The following is a 22,198-nucleotide window of genomic DNA, read 5'->3' on the forward strand; positions in this document are numbered from 1 at the left end:
TGGATGGAATGGATTAAATGGATACGAGCAAAATGGAGCATACCCGAACTCATGAGGAAGATATGGATAGAAAATGGAGGGCGACAGGTAGTGCTGGAGAAGTAGAGGTTTTGAAGGGTGACAATCAAAATTCGCGTAATAAACGTGGAAATAATGTGGACAGGAGGTTGGTTGTTGTTGGTCTATGAAACTGACGTTTACCTACGGACAATGGCCGTTGCTATAAGTCAAATTTCACTGGCTTTTACCTACGGACTTGGCCTTTGCAATAAGTCAAATTTCGTATTCCATTTGCCACCTATCCACATCTAACGGCGTTAGTAAAAAAATTGACGAAATGGACTAACTTATTAAACGGAAGAAAAGGTAAATGATCAATTTGAAACTTTTAAAAAATAAGAGACCAAATGTGCAATTAAGCCAAAAAAATACTTATAACTAATATACAAAATAGTCATTTTTTAATCAACAAATTAATAATAGAATAGAAATTATAAAATAAGAGTGAAATGTAGGTGGATAAGATAAATGAGAGTATTTTTTTTGGTTACATGAAGAGAAAAGGAAAAACAAAAAACAAACACTAGGAGGGACTATTTCCTGTCAAAAATTACACCATTAGCATCTTTAAAGAGTGGCTTAGCCAAAGTTCTTGGAGGCGTTGAAGTCATAACCAATGGAGTATTCGCAACAACCCCCATTCTAGCTAGCACACCCGCACACGAATTTCCTTCCCGAAGGGTATGAGAGACAACCACCTCCCAGTCACAAGTAATAAGCTATCGAATGCTCAAAATTTCATTAGCAAAACTAGGGGTGTTCGCGGTGCGGTTTGGTCCGATTTTGAGCATAAAAGTCATCCCCGCAAGATAAAAATGTATGCGGTTCGGTTGGTTTTTAAAAAGTCATCCAAACCAAACCAATGCGGTTAGGATTGGTTCGGTTTGTGCGGTTTATCAAGATATAAAAAATATGACAATATTTTCAACTTGTTACAAAATAAACATAGGAAATTTTAATTTATTTTATTGTTTAATGATACAATATGCATATACATAAATTACATATACGTCGTAACTTATTTTTAATACCAACAATATAGTTCTAGATCGCGTGAAATGATATGTTTTGACAACCTATTGTTTTATGGACTCAATTTGGGTTGATTGCTAATAGTTGATAGAGCTAAGTTAAGTATTGCGGTTTGGTTCGGTTTTGTGAAATAAAAACCGCAAACCAAATCAAACCATGCGGTTTAGAAGAAATATGATCCGTGCGGTTAAAACTAAATGTAGTTTTTTGCGGTTTCAATTTAGATTGGTTCAGATTGCGATTTTACTTTTGGATTAGTTCGGATATGATCACCCCTAAGCAAAACGGTGATGAGGAGACCCCAATGCAGATTAGATTAACTGCCTTAAGCGAATCTGATAAACAATTAATCTTCGTGTAACCATTCTCCCAAAAGATGATAGAATGAGACTTGAGTTTATATATTTTCGTCGTTGTTTTTAATGTAGTTAATACCACGTAATTAAAATTTGGAGGCCCTTATAAATTGGAGGGAGAACTATTTGCACCTCCCTTTGGCCGGCCTTCCTAGTCTTATAACTTGTATTTATTTTTATTTATTATCAACTTTCAATTTATTCCTAACATTGACTTCACTTTAAGATAAATAATAATTTTGAAAAATTTGAGCTCAAAGCTCGAATGTGATAAATAAGTATAAACTATATTTTAATTTTCACAATCAGTATTCGACTACCGTCTAACCTGGCTCGGAGTACATTAAGTGGTTTCAGTTCTCTCTCTATCACAGTTGCGGGAATCGAACCGTAGTTCACACTGTCACATCTAACATCAATTACCATTGAACCAACAAACGATCGTATAAACTATATTTTACTTATACTTTTTTTTAGGCTTAAATGCAGTTTTGTCTCCCAAGTTTCACAATTGTTTGATTTTGGCCCCCCACATTTCAATTGCTTGATTTTAACCCCTTAAATTTCACAATTGCTCGATTTTAGCCCTTTAGGTTTCAATTGCTCGATTTTGACCCCCCAAGTTTATGTCCTTTTGCATTTGCTAGCCCCGTTGATTTTTTTGACTAAAATTTACTTATGTGACATTTTTTTTTAATTTTAAAAATGTTTTAATTCTAAAAAAATTAAAACATAATAATATTTACTTTTATAGAAAGTATTAAAAATTGTTTTTTTAGTAAAAGGTTTAATAATTATTTTTTATTTAAAAAAAGTTTACAAAGTTTTTTAAAAATAGTTCATAATTTTTTTTTTACTTTTTTATATGACAAAATTATTTTATAAACTACATATAATAAAAAAAATATTTATAGTTTAGTTTTTAAAAAACAATTTGTAATTTATTTATTTATTTATTTATTTTTAAATACATATTTAATTTTAAAATGTCACATAACCAATTTTTAATCAAAAAATCCAACGGAGCTAGCAAATGCAAAAGTGGGTAAACTAAGGGGGTTAAAATGGAGCAATTGAAGCTTGGAGGGCTAAAATCGAGTAATTGTGAAACTTAGAGGATTAAAATCAAGCAATTGAAACCTGAGCGGTCAAAATCAAGCAATCGTGAAACTTGGGGGACCAAAACTGCATTTAAGCCTTTTTTTACTAATATATTTTGGTTGCTTCTAAGGTGATGTATTATACTTATAAATCATATTTTATATTTTAATATTTTATTTATCATTTGACCGAATTCCAACTTATTTGAACAATTTTCTTAAAGCACTAATATTATTTGAGCAACTTTTTAAACAACTCTCTTTTTTACGGCCTTACTCTCGTTATATTTTTACTCTCTACTCCTCTCACTTTATAGTTTTTGTTACAAAAAAGAAAAAAAAATAAAATTGTCCCAAAAAATTATCTAAAAAATTGTTCCAATAACATTCCTCTTCTTAAAAATACTAAGAGGTTAACAACATACAAATAAAAATTATAATAATGGGTTTGCAGTTTGCTTATGAAGACACAATGACCATGACGCTATGAGTTTTTTAATAAATAAATAAAAAAAGGGTTTAATATTTAAGTTAAGTTGTTAAGGTAGAAGAAGAATGAAGAAGCTACCAAAAAAAATAAAGAAGAAGAATGAAGAAGACGTGCAATGTAACGGCCTTTTGAAACGTCTCCACCTTTTTCCACGTGTCTACCTTGTATATTTTCTCACGCTTTCTCTCCTTCTCTGCTGTTTTTTTCCTGGGAAAAGCGAAAGAGAAAGCAAAAGAACGAAAAAAAAAAAAAAATCTGAAAAAGAAACTATTATTCCTTCCCTATCAATCACCATCATCACACTCTTTCCAACTAATTTTCCATTCCTTTTCATCATCATCATCATCATCATCAAAACCACTTCACTTCCTTCCAAACCACTCCATTCATAGATTCACCAAACACTTTTCATTCCTTCTCCAAAAATGGCGAATAATAATAATAATAATCTCCACCGTTCAAACTCTTCTTCCAGTGATATTTCAGTTTATTTGGACGCAAAGGATCGTTCCATTAACAGCGCTTCTTCAGGTATTGCTTAATTTCCCGAGATCGCATTTTCTCATGCAATGCGAATAGCTACAATATTACTATTACTACTAATTATGATTATAATTATGATAATTATAATGCTGAAATTAGAAATTGAAATTATTGAATAATAGTAGTGTAGTGCAGTGTATCGTAGAAGTTTGAAGTGGAAAAAGAAAGTGTATGTGATTATATGTTTTGTTTTTGGTGTTGATTGGCCTTGCAGGACGTATTGATAGGGATTCATCAAGTGTGTCGCAGAATGTGGAAGAATCTGGAGCTGATGCTGTTCTAGCTGAAGCTGAACCGGAAAATCAGGGTTACAGTAAGAAAGATGCTGATAAAGTTGTAAAGAACAGTGGATTGTTGACTAGGTTCTTTGATGAGAATCTTCCCTTCAAGAAAAGGGTTTGGCTAAATCACTTGTATTCTTAAAATATCATACTATTGTTGTTTTAGGAACTTGCTCTTTTTTCTTTTTCCGGTAGAAATGTTGTTGTGAAAATTTTATCTGGCAACTCTAAGACCGACGATGTTGTATGTGAAAGTCTTGGGCTGTTAAGAATGAATATAAAAATAAATTAAGCTTAGCACAGATGAGGATGTTGCGTTAGATGTGTGGTAAGACTAGGCGAGATAGGATTATAAATGACAACATCAGATGGAGGGTAGTCAAATCACTAGATGCAGAGGAAGACCTTGAAAAACTATAAAGAAAGATTTAGAGATTAACAAGTTGCATTGGAATATGGTATATGATAGAACATTATGGCTTAGTTTGATCCATGTAGCTGACCCTACTTAGTGGGATAAAGTATGGTTGTTGTAGAAATGTTGATGTGAGGGAAGTAAGATTTGTTTTTTCTTTGTATTGCCTTGATTATATAAGTGACATTAACTTGCTTAGCATTATCATATTTTTTTTTATATATGCCTTTTGCATCTCTTGATGTTTTTTTAAATGGATCAAGATACTAATGTAGTAATTTATGTTGCTGAAATTCTATACTTGTTTGATTTTTTAATGATTAAAAATTGTTTGCAAATGTTGCAGCTGAGATGGCTAAAAAAAGCTTCCATGGTTAAGGATGATGGTACTGTAGAAATTGATGTTCCAGGAAATATTAGACCTCGCTCTCCCGAAAATGGAACCGGGGTTCTTGATCCTAGTGATGAATCTTGCAACGAAACGATCATTGAGGATATTCAACCTATTCGACCGCAACAAATTGCAATGCTTATAGTTGGCACACGGGGAGATGTCCAGCCATTTGTTGCCATTGGAAAGCGTTTGCAGGTGTTATTTGTTCTTGGTTTCTTCGGTAGTACTATTTACACAGTGATTATTTACTAGAAAAATATGTGTTGTTCGTCCTTAATTTTCTCCATGCTTGAGATAATTAATGTCTTACTTTGGAAGAAAGGCATCAAGGTCATGAAAATATAGGAGTTTGAATTGAAGTATTTGATTATACTCTGGTTTTGTTCAGGATAGTATAAATGATTTATTACTTTTTGCTAAAGTTATATATAAAAGGTTGTGGCTATGGTCATGGTTGTGTCTAGAGCTGTCAAAAAGGGCCGAGCTATCGGGCCGGCCCATTAGCCCTATCCTTTTACACGGGTCGGCTTCATAAAAAGGGATCGGGCCTTATCGGGCCGGACCTTATCGGGTTAGGCTTTTCATGGGCCGTCATGGGCCGGCCCACAAGCTTTTGGGCCGGCCTCTTAAAGAATTTAAAAAATTATTTAAAAAAAATTTATAATCTTTTTTATTGTTATATTTTGGTCCTATTTTTATGCATAAATTCGTATATAATTATTTTTTTTTTGTTTTATTGTTATTATTTGTGTTTTGTTCCTATCTATAATCTATTTTATTCCTATTTTCAAGCATATCATCTTTTTATATTTTTTTTAATTTTTTTGTGCAATTACAACGAAGGATATAAAACTTGGAATATGGTTATTTTAAGCCTATCATCTTTTTATTGTATTTATTTTATATTCTTTCTATATTTTTGTTTTTTTTACTTAAATTACAATGGATGAATGAAAGATATAAAACTTGAAATTTTTTTTGGTAGTAATAATAATAATATGACAAAAAATTTATTGGATTAGAATGAGATTATTTGTTAGAGATTTGTTTGTTTGTTTGATAAGGATAAAGAGGAAGATATTGTTGTTTGAGAGATTATGTGAGAAAATATAGGGATACGAATTACCTTAAAAGAAAAATACTATGAAAATTAGTGGGCCGGCCCATTAGGCCATGTAGGCTTTTGCTTATCGGGCCGGGCTAAGCGGGCCGGGCCATGAAGTTAACGGACTGGGCCGGGCCCCTCCAGGCCGGACCGGGCCGCCCCCTTTGACAGCTCTAGTTATGTCTGACACTTTCAAGCTTATGCAATTTGCAATTGTGTAGGGCAGGCCGCAGAGTAATGCAGTCTGCAACTAAAAACCTTGGTTATATTAATGAAATGTTTTAAATTGTGGTTATGGCCATGGTTGCAGCTGCCACCTTGCGAGCTGATTGTTTGCAAAATATTTTGGCACTAGCAAATACTTTCTAGTGTGCTACTTTTAATGTTTCGAGTCATGACCCTGCTTTAGCTTGCTTATTTATATTAAAAAATAAAAGCCTAAAAACATAACTGGTCTCCCAGAAGTAATCCTTTCAGTTGACTTTCATCCAGCCCATATGAACCATAGCTGATCATTGAGCTACACTCGTCTAATTTCTCTATGATATGATGTAAACCTCTCTTGTGTTTCATGGTGGATTTCGAATTTCGTTTCTTAGCCGCCGATATAGTACTTTACAAACTTATGATGCTTTCTAAAATCTAACGTTTTTATTTTTCATTCTGTCCTTGAAAAGCTTAGTGTTTGCTTCATAAGTCGGTGTTAATCCAATGTAATTCAACCTAATTGAGGGTGAAGTTTGTTTGCAGGCAGACGGCCACAGGGTTAGGCTTGCTACTCATAAGAATTTTGAAGATTTTGTCTTGAAGGCAGGCTTGGAATTTTACCCTTTAGGAGGAGATCCCAAAGTTCTTGCTGAGTGTAAGTGTTTCTTTTTCTTTGGAACGGGTGTAAGTATTTCTTTTATTATCAAATACTTGATCTTGCTAATTCAACTTGTTTTAATGCTTTAAAGACAAAGTATTTTCCCCTGGAACTGTTTTCTATTAGTAGCTGGAAATGTCAACTTAACTACAATGACCGATAGAAGGATTTCTCATGTAGTTCTCTCTTATGATTCAAGTCAAACATAATATAGATGAATAATATATATTGTTGGAAACCCTAGCCGACTTCATTGCAGACACGTTGGGTTGTCAGTTTAGAAGACAAAGTTTGTCATATATGCCATGTTTTAGGAGAGGGGATGTTTACAATACTGTTTTCAAATATAAATATATGTACTCATCAAATGATGAAGGATATTTCTTCTCTTTCCATGCTTTCAAATGATTTATATAATCATTTCCATTCATAATTTTCTTCAGATATGGTTAAGAATAAAGGTTTCTTGCCATCAGGGCCTTCAGAAATACATTTACAAAGAAGTCAAATCAAGTCTATTATTCACTCTTTGCTTCCTGCATGCAACAGCCGGTACCCAGACTCTAATGAACCATTTAAAGCAGAAGCAATAATTGCAAACCCTCCAGCATATGGTAAGATTTACTTAAATTCAGTTTTTCTTTCATTTTCATCAGGATTTGCTTCACAATAAAATAACTTCTGCAAGTTAAGTATTTTTCCGCATTCCTGAGAATGTGATCAGACATTTTATCAAATGATAAGTGATTGTATAGTGATCAAAAGTCTAATCAACAACAAAAGTAGTTTGATAAAGTTTAAGGATTTGGATGCTCTATAAAGTGGTTAGTGCAATTTCAAAGGTGGGTAATCTTATTGGTCTTTAAAATTGTGCCTTTGTTTTATAACTCTTATACCATCAACCATTATCAATTAAGCATAAGCATCAATGCACCATAAATTTTAGAATATCTCAATCTAAAATTTAAACTATATTCGGTAGTTGTAATATGCTAAGCCATAAGAAAAAATAAATAAAAAACATTGCTGGAATTTTTTTCTTCTACTTTTTCCCATTTAGTTTGGCCTCTGGTGGAACTGATGGAGGTCTTACAAGAAAACTCTCTGCGGTGACTTTAGCAAGATTCCTGGAGTTGCATGTTAATTGAGTTTGGAACAATTGACTTCAACGTGGACCTAATCCAAGTCATAGAATGCAAGTGTTTTGTTGGCGGCAGCAATTTTCAGGATACATTGATTTGTTGGGATATTTGATTTGATGGCTAACAACTAGATGAACAATGGTTTTAAGGATTGCATCATTTCATTACGATAAGAAAAAAGGTTACTATTAGTCAGTAGATGTGTCTTAGCCCAAAAGTTACGTAGGATTTGTGACAATGGGGTCTTTTTAGGAAGGGAGGTGGTGTAATTTATTTTTCTTGTCTTACAAGTAGAAGCGTGAGATGTCACTCTATTTAGGGTCTTGAATTTGTATTTTCACTACCCTGCTAAGGCAGAGGTAGGTGTTTTAGTGATAATCAATACAAGTGCCTTCTTGTTCTTTCTCTTTTTATTTTGTGCTTCTGATTATATTCCATAACAATAACATAACAAGGTTCTCCATATCAAAGAAGGGGAAATAAATTAATAGGACTAATAGGTCTGCTTTAGTGACTGTGATAAGTAACTCATGGCAGAAAGAGATGGAAAGGAAAATAGGCAAACTTGTCTTACTCATACAAATTATTGATTCAAAATCTCCGTTTTCTCAAGCATGGTGAAACATATTTTTAGGCTAATCAAGATTTTCCTCCTTTCAACTGCTATTGCAAGTTGAAAGGACCTTCATTGACAGATAGAAATGACTGCAAGACTAACTGATAATCAGAGTTTTTTTTATTCTTTCTTTTTTTATATGACTAAAAAAATTATTTTAATGTATGCGAACTTATGCAGGGCATACTCATGTTGCTGAGTATCTAAATGTTCCGCTGCACATATTCTTCACAATGCCGTGGACGTAAGTCTTGTTTTCTGACATGGGCTACTTATGCACTTATTATCTCTATTTTTGCCGAGTTATATTTTTGTTGAGAGTCTCACACTGGAAATGATATGCTCTAAAAAGAATTTATAAGTTGGAGGCATTCTTCATCTTATAAGTTGATTTTGTAGGATTGAGTTAGGTCAACTCCAAAATCTTAGACATTATCAGAGAATATCCTAGATCTGGGCCATCTTATAAGTTGGAGACATTCTTCTACAATTTTTTCTATGCTAATTTCCTTATTGCAAAAGATCTTGTCGTTTCTTGATTTCCATACACTCCACATACATGCAAACCACACCACGACGACACACATTGAGAATACCCTGCCACTGCCGAGCAACCCCTCAAACTGAATCGGATGTTGTACTCCTTCCTTTTGCAAAGCCGTAGAAATCCCAAGCCAATTACAAATAGAGGCCCAAACACCTGTAAAAATCGGACACTCAAAAAACAGATGAGATACCACTTCTACACCCCCACACCCTCCGGCACACTCAAGAGATCCCTGACCTATCATTCCTCTCGTAAAAAGATTTTCTTTCGTTGGAATCCTATTCTGAAACACTCTCCATACCAAACATGATACTTCTGAAGGGATCGACTTATTCCAAGCCTTCGCCCATAAGACTCTTATACTCCTCTTTTACAGAATATGCATTAGATGACCCCGTGCCATTCAAATCTAGTTGGCAAATATCCTTCCACTACCTCCTATGTTTAATGTTCCATCACTCACCCCATATTTGTTTGCCGATGCCCTGTACCATAAATCCCTCCTTTCTAATTTGATTTTCCAATCCCATTTTCCTAAGAGAGCAACATTAAACACCCTCAAATTCCTAATTCCCAAACCTCCTTCTTCAATTGGCCGTGAGGTGTTGTATTGAGAGTCTCACATTGGATATGATATGACCTTAAAATGTATTTATAAGTGGGAGATGTCTCTCACCTTACAAACCGACTTTGTGTGGTTGAGTTAAGCTAAACCCAAATTCTAAGAATTTCTTGTATGAGTTATTTGAGTTTAGTGAATCATTCATTCACTTTAGATATATTATGGTTCTCAGCTTTGCTCATTTGTTGGAGATATTTTTATATAAGTTTTGATTAAAATGATTTTTGACTATATTTCAGGCCTACTAGTGAATTCCCTCATCCTCTTTCCCGTGTTAGGCAGCCAATTGGATACAGAGTGAGTCTAGTGATCCTTCTGTTAATCTGAAGTTAACTAATCTATTAATTACCACATGGCATGTCTAAGTTTTTATTTTCTTTGTGTTTCGAACCTTTCAGCTTTCATATCAAATAGTTGATGCTTTAATCTGGCTTGGAATACGAGATTTGATAAATGAATTTAGGAAGAAGAAACTGAAGCTAAGAGCTATTACTTATCTACGTGGATCTTACACTTCCCCTCCTGATATGCTCTATGGTTATATTTGGAGCCCCAACTTGGTCCCTAAACCAAAAGGTTAGATGCGCATCAATAGTGTACTCTTATCATTATAGTCCACACTGTTGTTCTCTTGATGTGCCGTTGTAGTTTTAAGAAGTTGTTATTCTAATATAGGGTTGATACTTGATGCCTACTGTCACATGACTCACATCATTAGTATCTATTTCTTTCGAGATTATGCACTCGGTTTCTCTGGCCAAGTTTGTCATGGACTCGAGCTGCTTTTCGAACGATGTTGTGATAATCTGATTCTGTTTTACTTCTTGATCTGCAGATTGGGGACCCAACATTGACATTGTTGGATTTTGTTTCCTTGACCTTGGTTCAAATTATGAACCGCCAAAATCGCTAGTAGATTGGCTTGAAGAAGGAGAAAACCCTATCTATGTTGGATTTGGTAGCCTGGTGAGTTTCTTTAACTACATATTTAAGCCATCTGATCACACTGATGAATCCAGGGAATTCACTGTTTGTTTAAGTATACATTTTCCATGCATAATTTGCAATAACTATTCCACCTAAAATCATTAATCAGTAATAAATATATGTATCAGATTTATAGTGGTATGGTTCATACTCTGGCATTGAATCAAATGTTCCTTAACTTATTTTGATATCATTATGTTGGAAAATTATCTGTGAAAAGGAAAGTTGAAAGATCATTTGTTCTTAAGTGTTTTAGGAAGTGCCCATAACTTAAAGATAAGTTTTTCCAAATTCCACCGAATACAAGAGATCTGTCTTGAATGAAATTTGTATCAGTTAGAAATGTATTTACATTTAGGAACAAAAATAGTAAAGGGTCACCCATAGAAGCAAAAAGAAGAACTCTTCCAGTTCTGGAAAGATCAATTCAATAAGCATTCACCAGATCAGCAATATGAAACAGAGGGGCTACAAACAAACCTAAATTTATATAAAACTCATAACTCTGAACTTAATCATCTCGGTTATCAAAATACACCTATGTTGTTATTAAACTCCTTACAACTTGCATCCACATTCTGATGTGATTTTTGGTTTGAATTTTGAAACAGCCTCTACAGGAACCGGACAAAATGACAAGAATTATAGTTGAAGCTCTAAAACAAACAGGGCAGAGAGGCATCATCAACAAAGGGTGGGGTGGTCTTGGGAATTGTGAGTCTTGATTTCTACTTCGAGCATGCCATCAGTATACTACATTTTTTTGCTGCTCTGTTTGTGAAGCATGTAGTGATTTCTCTTTCTCAGTGGCAGAACTAAATAAATCCAAATCTGTGTACTTATTGGACAACTGTCCGCATGATTGGCTATTTCCACGATGCACTGCTGTGGTACCTACTAATTTTTTATTGGTGGAAAGTAAAGTTGTTTTAAATTATAAATGGATCTTGGTTGATAGTTGCGATTGTTTCACTTTCAGGTACATCATGGGGGCGCTGGAACAACTGCTGCTGGTCTTAGAGCTGAAGTAATTAGTGCAATGTGAAATATTATAACATTAGTGTTATGTTATCTATGTATCTTACAGTTGAGTTATATGTTTTCTTTATTTTGTAGTGCCCAACCACTATCGTACCATTCTTTGGGGACCAACCATTTTGGGGGGAGCGGGTGCATGCCAGAGGAGTAGGTCCTGCGCCCATCCCGGTAGGCGAGTTTACGTTGGAAAGGCTGGTTGATGCCATACGCTTTATGCTGAATCCAGAGGTAATGTGTGATGAGAGCTGTTTGTGTTGTGAATGCAGCATTAGCTTGTACAATGTGTTCGGGCCTTGTTCACAATGCACAACTATCTGGCATTAGAAAATAGCTTATGCTTATCTGGCATCAGAAAATAGCTTATGCTTATCTGGCATCATTTATTAGCTGAAATATAACGATTTATATAGTGCTATTGGAAAGTGACTAAATACATTTTAGAGACAATGATCTAATCGACCAATTTGCAGTTGCACTCTCTTTCAAAAGAGTATTGAACAAATGGACGTAATTTTTATGAATTTCACCACTTATGGTCTTCAATAGATCATATTAGATAATACATATTAAGTATGCCAAACTAATGTAGTAGTAGCTCATGAGTTAGCGCAGCTACATCTATTACTAATTCTCAAGTGTTGGGGTGGATGCCAACCACAATCTGCGTTCATTGACAACTTAAGAGGCTTTGTCTTGTCTATTATTTGTTTAATGTCTTTTGCTATATTGTTATGTGCTTGTATGCAGGTGAAAAGGCGTGCTGTTGAACTTGCTAACACCATGAAAAATGAAGACGGAGTGGTAGGAGCAGTTAACGCCTTCTATAAACATTATCCACAGCAAAACACTGATACTGAGGCCGAGCCCCTGCTAGTAGCCCCAGTACATAAAAAGTTTTCTATACGAGGATGCTTTGGTCACTAGAAATCTTCTGGATAAATAGCTGCTTGTCCATACAACACACTCATCTGTGTAATATTGTTTATTCTTCAGTCTAGTTCTGGTATATCAGTGATTGTGAAATGTAAATTGTCCTGGTGGTTTTGTTGAGCTTCTCCAGAAATAGTTCAATCGGTCCAGTAATATCCAATTTACCGTCAATAGTCATAATGTTTACTTTCTTCTTCTAGCTTACATTTGTAGGATTGATATACATATATCCCTCAACTTGATCCAGTACCAGTATGTAGAATACAGCTGCTGATATTCTTCATTGGAATCTTTTGTGGCAAGAAACATGCATACTTCACACATTAATTAAATTAATTTTGTAATCACCGGCTTTATTCAACTGAAATGGAATCTTGGCACAATGGCTATTAATAGATAAATTATGGTTATAACTCAGTTTTCGCTGAATTTCAATCTAAATTTATCAAGTGAAGAGGAAAACAAGAAAATACTAGTGTTATGATTTTTAAGTGTGATGGTACTTTGTTTTGTTTGGACGAAAGGGCGATAACTTATTTTGTGGTTTTATGAAAATTTTATAACATAGATTATGATGCAAATTTTCTGGTGCTATGCAATAGTTGATGCAGTTCATATTGCAGTCATATCATAAGCTGAAATATTGCAGTCATATCATAAGTTGAAATAGTTCACATTTTAAAACTTCGACTATTATGTATTGAATTTTCTTAATTTACAATAGAATGATCATGGGTAACAACATTTACATAGTATTTTTTATAAGATGAGAAACAAAAGTACACATTACTACATGATTATAACAACAAACAAAAGCCACTAGGATTGGTCTAATGATGAGGGGTTTGGGTAGTATGTTGTAGGTCCTGACCATGTAATGTCAAGACCACCCCATTGATTTTTAGGCACACCTAAAGCTTCCCACACAGCCTTGGAAGCATCGACAATGTTATTTGGACAAGGAGGTTGATAATCATGATCTTCATCACACCCCTTTGTGGAGTCACACTCATCAACAACCTTGGCCACTACACTTCTCCCATTCGCACTGATTTTAATGTTGTTAAGGCACCTACTTATGTTTTCCGTGAATTTTTGTACACCGGAAATGTTAAAATTCGTTCCGGTTTGGAAAAAAAAAACTTACTTTTTTTTTAAAAGAGTTAAAATTGGTATTTTAAATTATTTGTTTGGGTAAAGAGATAATTATAAGGGTATGAGAAAAAAAATCATAAATGAATATTATTGAAAGATAATCTCTAGACTATTGGGGAGATTAAAACTGATTATTTTTATAAAAAAATGATTTTTTTCTTCTAAAATCTATAACAATATATAAAGGAAAATGTTAACATGTGCACCAAAAATGTTAACATGTGCACCAAATGCACATGTTAAGGAAACAAAAGTAGAAATAATATATTGAAATATGTGTATTTAACTTATTAAGCATTAAATACTTTTCTAACAATAAATGCAATTTTCTATATTTAGAACCTTAACATGTGCATTTTGTGCACATGTTAACATGACCCATATATAAAAAGGATAGGTGAGTTTGGGATGGACTTTTCAATATACCTATTTTACCTTTGACTTAGTTTCACAACTTCCATTAACTAATCAATTTAAAAAAATAAAAAATAAATTCAAATCATAAAAATGTGAATAAGTGGCAAATGAGTTGTCTATACATGAATGATATTGATTACCAACTTAATACTATATTTATACTATATAAAAAGAGAATACAAATATTTTTGGTGTCGATTTTTCATAATACCAACAATACCCTTATTTTTTTAGCAATAAAAATCTTTTATTAACAAATTCATCATAACATAAAATATTTTTTTTGGACATAAATTAAACACAGGCAGGCGCGGAACGCGCCTGTCTGGCCCGCTAGTAAACTATAACGAAAAGAGCTTTAACATATAAATAATAAATAAATAAATAAATAAACTAGTATTATCGAAAGAGAATCTCTAGAGTCTAGACTATTGGGCAGAGACCAGAGATCCGAGACCCAACATTGAGTTAAAATACCCTATAAAGAATAGAAGGGAAAGTAATAATACTATTTGAAAGAGAATCAACACTCATAAAATAAAAGAAAGAATGATGCTTTGGGTTTGTTTCAGTTTCACTACGCGTTCCTATTCTTCACATTCCCTCTCTCTATAATCTCTTGAAATTCACCATGATGACCCGTTTCAAATTCATTCATTAATTCTTGAAAGACGCGTTCTGTAACAAAAGATTATGCGAATGGGTAAAAGTTAAGATCGACGCTTGAGTTGGGTCGAATAGCGATGATTGTTTTGGTGTTTCTTCAAAAACGATCTCGCAACGGAGAACTGAATCGGTTTTCTAAGGTATTCATTTATAAATTATTCCGCAATTTTTGCATTCTTTATTATCCAACAACCTTATGCAATTTTCGTATTCTTCAAAACCCTAATTGATATTTGTTTGTTATGGCATCACTCAAATTCTTAATGTAAATTGCCCTAAAATTAATATTACGTACCTTTTATTCATAATAATGTAAAATGATGCCTTAAACGTAAAAGGTATGTTAATTCATTCTAGACTATAAGTTGTCGCTCATAAATAGCATAAAATTTTCAAACTATTGGATGCCTAAATGACCCAAACGGATATTACTTGTGGTATTCATGCCGAGATGACCATACCGATGCCTCAAATTTACTTCCAATATCGAGCTTTGTATTTGCTGATTTGCGGTGAACCTAATCCAAGGGACAGTCACACTTGCAGTGTCGTTGGTCATAAACTATTTGTGGGTACTAATGGGATGACCCTACTGATGCCTTGAATTTACTTGTGATATCGATGTCTCTATGACCCTAATGATGTCTTGAATTTACTTGCGATATTGATGTCTCGTTGACCCTATTGATGCCACAAATTTACTTGCGATATTGATGGTTCGATGATCCTACTGGTGCCTTGAGCTTACTTTTAATTTTGATGCCTCATTGACCCTAATGATGCCTTCAATTTACTTGCTATGTTTTTGCTTCGATGACCCTAATGATGCCTTGAATTTACTTGCTATATTGTTGCCTCAATGACCCTAATAAAATGAAGTATTATGAATACTCAAATGTAAAAGTTGCCTTATTGCGATATTGAAATGAATTTTTATTCATTCATAATGCCACGATGACCGTGACGGAAGTATTGTGAATACTTTAGATGTGATATTGATGCCTCGATGATCTTAATGATGCCTTTAAGACACTTGCAATATTAATGCCTCAATGACCCTAGTGATGCCTTGATGATCCTACTGGTGCCTTGAGTTTACTTTTAATAGTGATGCCTCATTTACCCTAATGATTTATTTTTTGAAAATTTATTTGCAATACTGATGCCTCGATGTCCCTACAAATGCCTTGAATTTACTTGTGGTATTGATGCCTCGATGACCCAAATGGTGCCTTGAATTTACTTGCGATATTGATGCCTCGTTGACCCTACTGATGCCTTGAATTTACTTGGGATATTGATGGCTCGATGGTCTTACTGGTGTCTTGAGCTTACTTTTAATTTTGATGCCTCATTGACCCTAATGATGCCTTGAATTTACTTGGTACATTGTTGCCTCGATAACCCTAATGATGCCTTGAATTTACTTGTGATATTGATGCCTCGATGACCCTAATAAAATGAAGTATTATGAATACTCAAATGTAAAAGTTGCCTTATTGCGATATTGAAATGAATTTTTATTCATTCATAATGCCTCGATGGTGGTGAACGATTTGTGCTCCAGGTTAAAGACCTTAGAAGTGGACTAAATGACCCAAAAGTAGAAGTTGACGTTGTTGTTAGCTTGGCTTGGTCTCGAGATGTAAGTTCCCTTTTTTATACTTAATCAGATGAAAATCAGCGACCTTACAGGAAAAATATTGTAACTGGATTTCCTGTTTTATGGATTTTTTTGGGGTTGGAGAAGGGAAGGGAATGAGAGTTGCATTAAGATTGTATCCTAACTTTTGTATGATATTATGGCAGGGTTCTCTGCAGAAAAATAGGATATGATCTTGTGAATGATCTCTCGGTATTTACTGAAAGCGATTCCAAGTTTTGTGTGGACATCACAAGCACAAAGGATGGCAAGTTCATTACTGTGAATTCAAACTCAAGGACTTCATCTGAGGATGGAACTTATATGTCTTCTATTATGATTTATACAAAAAAAATTCTTTTCTAATGACATGTTTATCTTGATGCATATCACAGGTTTATGTTATAGATTCTGCCAATCCAATGGATGGTTTACAAAGACTATGTGAACGTTCTTCTGGTGTACAGTATTTTGTAGAACATCACTCCAGTCTATTTTATATCCTTACTAATGCTCCTTTGCCTGATAGTAAATGTTCTGGCGGTGAGTATTACCTTGTTAGGTGCTGAGTTGAAGATATACAGTCACCTAAATTACAGGTTGTGTGTGATGAGCTCCATACACGTCTCTCTCATTTGAGTTCTCTTTTACCTGTGCATCTGTGTATGAATGCTATCATTATCGCTGTCTCTAATTTCGGTTGGGTTTGTTCTTCTTTCAGAATATCATCCTTCCCGATAAAGATACAAGGCTATGTGATATGGACATCTTTAATGGTCATCTGGCTGTTCTCCTCGATAAGAAAGGTGTCTTCCTATGTTATGTTCTTTGAAATTACCTTTCCAAATTGATTTCAAGGTATATTATTAGACTTCAATCACAATGAAACTGATGCTATCTGATATACATTTTCTAAGCTTAATTTATATGGGATAACTGAATGGCTTAGTTTGAGGTTAGTTAATTGATATGAAGAGGATCATCAAAGAGCCAAATAAAAATATGTTGTGGCCTTGCTCTGTCATGTTACTTGTTGTCTCATTGTGCATAAAATTTTATCCCATAGCAATAGAATGACAGATACACTACTGGGTAACCATCGTGTCAATCATGGATTTCTGTGCCTTCTATTTGGAGTTCGATTTGGAAGGCCAAGGTACCAGAGCGAGTTCGTACATTTATATGGCAGACAGCGCACAATAGATTGCTAACCAGCATTTATGTGGAGATGTTGAGGAAAACCATCCTTCATGCTTTAAGGGATTGTCAACTAGCAATGGAATTATGGAGAAATTTGATCCCTCATAATTATAGAAGCCTTTCTTGGATGTTGAATTACATGAATGGATTTGTTTGAATTTGAACAACTCAGTTCCTTGGAATGGTATAAGTGGCTGGTGCGAGGTCTGCGCAGTAGCATGCCATAGCCTTTGGTAATGGAGGAATAAGGAGGCTCATGATGATGATTTTGTTAGACCAAACCTTCCAGTACAGCAGGTGTTGAAACTGCTAAGTGAGTATGTTCATGCCTCAAAGAATAACTTGATAGGTTGGTGTCCACCTCAGACAAATTATATAAAATTGAACACAAATGGTGCATATAACGAACAGCAAGCGGCTGGTTGTGGGGGAGTGATTCGAGGTTGCGACGGCGAATGGTTGGGTGGATTTTGCCAAAGGGTCTTGGTTTATGCAGTTCTTTTGTCGCCGAGCTTTGGGGCGTGCTAGAAGGACTGAAGTATGTTCGGCGGTTGGTATGTTAAATGCGGTTTAGTTTTATGTAAATCTGCCTGTTGGTATGTTCTTTTTCATGCACACAATAATTGCAACACTTCCTCGCGCACCGAAAATTTTCTTACTCTCTAATGAAACTTTTATCATTAGTTTCTGTCTATGTGGTATTCTGAGTTTCTGACAATAGTTTCCTTGTAATTTTCTTACTCTCTAATGAAACTTTTATTATTTTTTGTCTTTCATTGTGAAGGAAAAGGAAAACCTTTATGCATCATTTTTGTTTTTTAAGCACTGTTTTCATTTTATTTTTCAGAAAAGTAATGATAGAAACAGAATGTCTATTCGGTTGACTGAGGAGGCTGAGAGATATATTGAGGATTTTATTTCAAATGTTGAAGATACAGATATTTTGTCACTTGATGGAGAAAGGAGTGACACAAGCTCATCCATCAGAGGACTGATAAAACCAGAAACATCTAGCAGTCCACCGTTGCCTATATCTCTTCCTGTTTTGATGGATGGGATTAACGTAACCATGATTGCAATGGGAAACAACTAGCGAACCTACTTCTATGACAAGCATGAATAAAAGCACTTTTGGCATCGACTCCAAATATTACCACTCTGATTTCCACTCAGGTTATCATTGAACTTTTAAATTGTTTTCACATGAAATGCATTTGATATTTCATGGATGTAACATAACCATTTTAATATTAACATATTTATGCATTAAGTCTCCACACGCACACTTTCATTGACCGCTAAAAGAGCATGATGGAACCCGGAAATGCAATAATTATTTGTTTATCAATTGAAAATTGAGCAAAGCTCTTACAATGGCAAAATAAAAGATAAATGTGTAGAAGGAAGTGATTCCAATCTACCCTAGAGCTAAGCTCCTTAAAGAAAGAGAACACACTTTCTTTGCCTAACCATAATGGTTCCTAGTAAAATATTCCATAATCCTACAATTCCCTCACCTCACTATATAGTGGTATATCTTAGAATTGAGTATTGGGCCTAATAACTCAACCCTACAAAACCGGCTTATAAGGTGAGGATTGCATCTTGCTTATAAACACACATTTAGGTCATCTCGCAACCGATGTGGGACTCTTAACACACCCCCTCACGCCCAACACTATTGGGCTTGGTGCGTGGATATAAACGGCGGGTGGCCCGATAGCGAAAACCTGACAACAGGTGGCCCAGCGGATCGTGGAGAGGCTCTGATACCATGTGAAAACTGAATATTATTATAAGTTATGAATAATTTACAATCACTAATGTGTTTATAGGCTATTCTAACCTAATGGGCTCATGAGCCGAATACAAATTACTAATAGAAGATTACTCCTAATAATATAATATTTACTATTTATTTACAACAGTATATAATCCCTAATGATACCTTGAATTTACATGTTATGGTAAGTCTAAAATACACAATTAAAATCCTAAAACCAAAGTGCCGGTAAGAAGTTTAGTTTGAACACGAATCTGACTTTGGAATTTAGATACAATAGGATTAGGGATTATATTAAGTAACTGATGCAACTATGGTGGAAACAATAGTGCTTTTAGACTTATGTGTTGGGGATATAGTGATTTGAACTTTGAAGGAGGTTTAGTAGTTCTCTGTATTTTGGACTGCAAATATATATATTTGTTTTTGGCTTGAGTTGTAAGTTAAAAGTTATAACTATTGCTTATGTTCCGACAGTTTTGCTGTCATAAGTTCTTGGATGCTTGTCTTTTTGTTAATATGGTGCTCATTAGTTCTTTGGTTGTGTTGTTAATGTATTTAACTAGTGTAAGACCCGTGCTCATGCATTATTATTTTTTTGGTTTATATACTAACTACGGGTAAACCCGTGTGTTGCACGGGTTCGATTAAATATATAATTAAAATATTTTTATAAATAAAAAATAATAATTATTATAAATATAATAATATCATAGAGTTAAATGATAGATATTAAAATAGTTTATTTAACTCCTCTTCATGTATTATTGGTCAAAAAAGAATAAGAAAATATGAGAAGTTTTCTAATTTAAAATTTTATGCATTATTATTGCATATAATTGTATGAAGCCTCTTTAGAGGCGGCACATCAACAAAATCGAGACATAAGAGCAATTTAGAGTTCGCTTATAGAGATGTCGTAAAATAAATTATAACTTTTAACTTCTAAACTTTTGAATAGGTCATATACATTCAAATTATTTCTAATGTAGTTGAGACTACATTTTTTTTTTACAAAACATACCAAATTCATGGTTTAAATAGAATGAAAACTTCCGATCAAATTGACGTGCTCCACAATCATCACACTGTAATGACCACATTTATTCCATAAAGCAAACTCGTGCGTTGCACGGGTTTGATTAAAATATATAATTAAAATATTTTTATAAATAAAAAATAATAATTGTGATAACTATAATCACATATAGTTAAATAATAGATATTATTTTAAAATATGATTATATTTAATATTAGTATATGAGTAAAAAAAAAGTTGTTTAGAAATATTAGATTTTTTATTAATTTATATCGTAGTTTGTTTATATTTTAATGTAATAGATCTCTTATAATATTTCATAAGTTTGAAAGGATTTATCATTTTTTATTTTATTAGTGTAATCATATAAGATTTTAGTTTTCTTTATATGAATTGCAATTTTATAGTCAAATGTCACTTTGTTTTTTATTTTTGATGTATCCCTTATTTTATTATTTTTAATAAGAGTTTGAGGCCTACCTAATTATACTTGTAGACAATATTGCTCATGTTAAAATAAGTTTTGATTATAGAATATGATTCATATATGGTGACTTTGACTATTTGTTCCACGTGATCTCATTTTTTGAAAATTATGTATCAAATAGCGTATTTGCTTACTACGTTCTATGCAATTTAAGGTTCCAAATAGCTTATTTACTTACTCATCTCTCGTTCTCTTGGAGTTTATTCTCACTTATTCACTTGGTGAAATTTTATTCCAACTTTATTAGTCCCAATTTTTTAGTCTATTGTTTGGTTCACATTTTTTTTTTGCTTGGTCCTTTTGCTTTTGGTTTGTTTTTCTTTTTCTTGGTGAGATTTGTGTCTCTTCAAAATTATTGTTAGTTTTTGTCCCTCTTATTTAATACTTTCTTGAACATTTATTTTATTTTTCTTATTATATTATATAAACTTGAATATTTGTTGTTGTCAATATATAAGTTTGAACGAAGATTTTATATATTTGAATTTAGGTTTAGTTATTTGGTTAAGGTAAAGAAAGTCTTATAGATGAATTTAAGATTTAACATGTGTCATCTTCTTATTTGCTTAAAAAAATGTCATCTTATTCTTATAAATATTCCACTATTTTATTTTTAACCGTTACGTAAACATTCTTTTAGAATATGTACTTAATTTATCCAAAAAGTTATATTATTATGTAAATTAAATTAATAATTTTTGAATTATTGGTGAATTTTAGTTGTGTGTAAATATGTTTAAATATATGTGTGATTATATTTTCTAAATATATGTAAATATATTTTAACATCTACGGTTTTAATAATTTCTAAAATTTATTTTGACAAATGAGCATCAACAATTTTTATTTAATAATTTTTGTCTTTTTTTAATTTAATTTAGAAAGTTTTTAGTACAATTCTAAGTAGGAGGAAAAAGTATTTAGCACAATTTCTAAACTAACATGTTTTTAGCACAATTCTTTTCATCGATTCATTTTATGGTTGTAAGAATAAGATGACATGCGTAGATTAAAATAGGACCGTCTATTAAAATTCATATATATTCATATTGAACCATCCAGATTTAGGCAAGTGTTATACGATAATGCATGAAGATTATATATTTGGACAACCTCTAAGTCAACTTGAATCAATATACTTCTTGCATGTATTAAATTATAAGAACCGCATGACTTGAGTGTCAACTACCAAAAAAAAAAACTTATTTTAATTTCTACTTTGTTTTTGTTTCTATATTTCTCTTGATCGAGATCAAGTAGATCACCTACACATTGTAGACAATATA

The 22,198-nt window shown here is 33.3% G+C and overlaps 1 protein-coding gene and 1 long non-coding RNA gene across 4 annotated transcripts; both read left to right on the forward strand.

Annotated features, from left to right (window-relative positions):
* Positions 1–3,136: 3,136 nt before the first annotated feature.
* Positions 3,137–12,867, forward strand: LOC123888195 (sterol 3-beta-glucosyltransferase UGT80A2-like). 2 transcript variants are annotated; one of them, XM_045937167.1, is made up of 14 exons: positions 3,137–3,569; positions 3,796–3,977; positions 4,624–4,866; positions 6,527–6,638; positions 7,085–7,255; positions 8,580–8,643; positions 9,808–9,865; positions 9,967–10,144; positions 10,404–10,534; positions 11,167–11,269; positions 11,363–11,445; positions 11,535–11,582; positions 11,672–11,821; positions 12,341–12,867. In XM_045937167.1, the coding sequence occupies exons 1-14, from the start codon at positions 3,464–3,466 to the stop codon at positions 12,515–12,517; spliced, it is 1,806 nt and encodes a 601-aa protein (XP_045793123.1). In that variant the 5' UTR covers positions 3,137–3,463; the 3' UTR covers positions 12,518–12,867. The 2 variants fall into 2 exon arrangements, with proteins under 2 accessions (XP_045793123.1, XP_045793124.1); XM_045937168.1 differs by lacking the exons at positions 3,137–3,569; positions 3,796–3,977 and having other exon boundaries at positions 4,771–4,866; positions 6,531–6,638.
* A 1,739-nt stretch (positions 12,868–14,606) lies between these two features.
* Positions 14,607–18,888, forward strand: LOC123890167. 2 transcript variants are annotated; one of them, XR_006802740.1, is made up of 5 exons: positions 14,631–14,901; positions 16,329–16,406; positions 16,571–17,002; positions 17,125–18,157; positions 18,451–18,888. It is a non-coding gene; the product is annotated as an uncharacterized LOC123890167 (long non-coding RNA). The 2 variants fall into 2 exon arrangements; XR_006802741.1 differs by having other exon boundaries at positions 14,607–14,901; positions 17,125–18,888.
* The last annotated feature ends 3,310 nt before the right edge of the window (positions 18,889–22,198 follow it).

This window comes from Trifolium pratense, linkage group LG6 (assembly GCF_020283565.1).
Source record: "Trifolium pratense cultivar HEN17-A07 linkage group LG6, ARS_RC_1.1, whole genome shotgun sequence".
NCBI classification, from domain to species: Eukaryota; Viridiplantae; Streptophyta; class Magnoliopsida; order Fabales; family Fabaceae; genus Trifolium; species Trifolium pratense.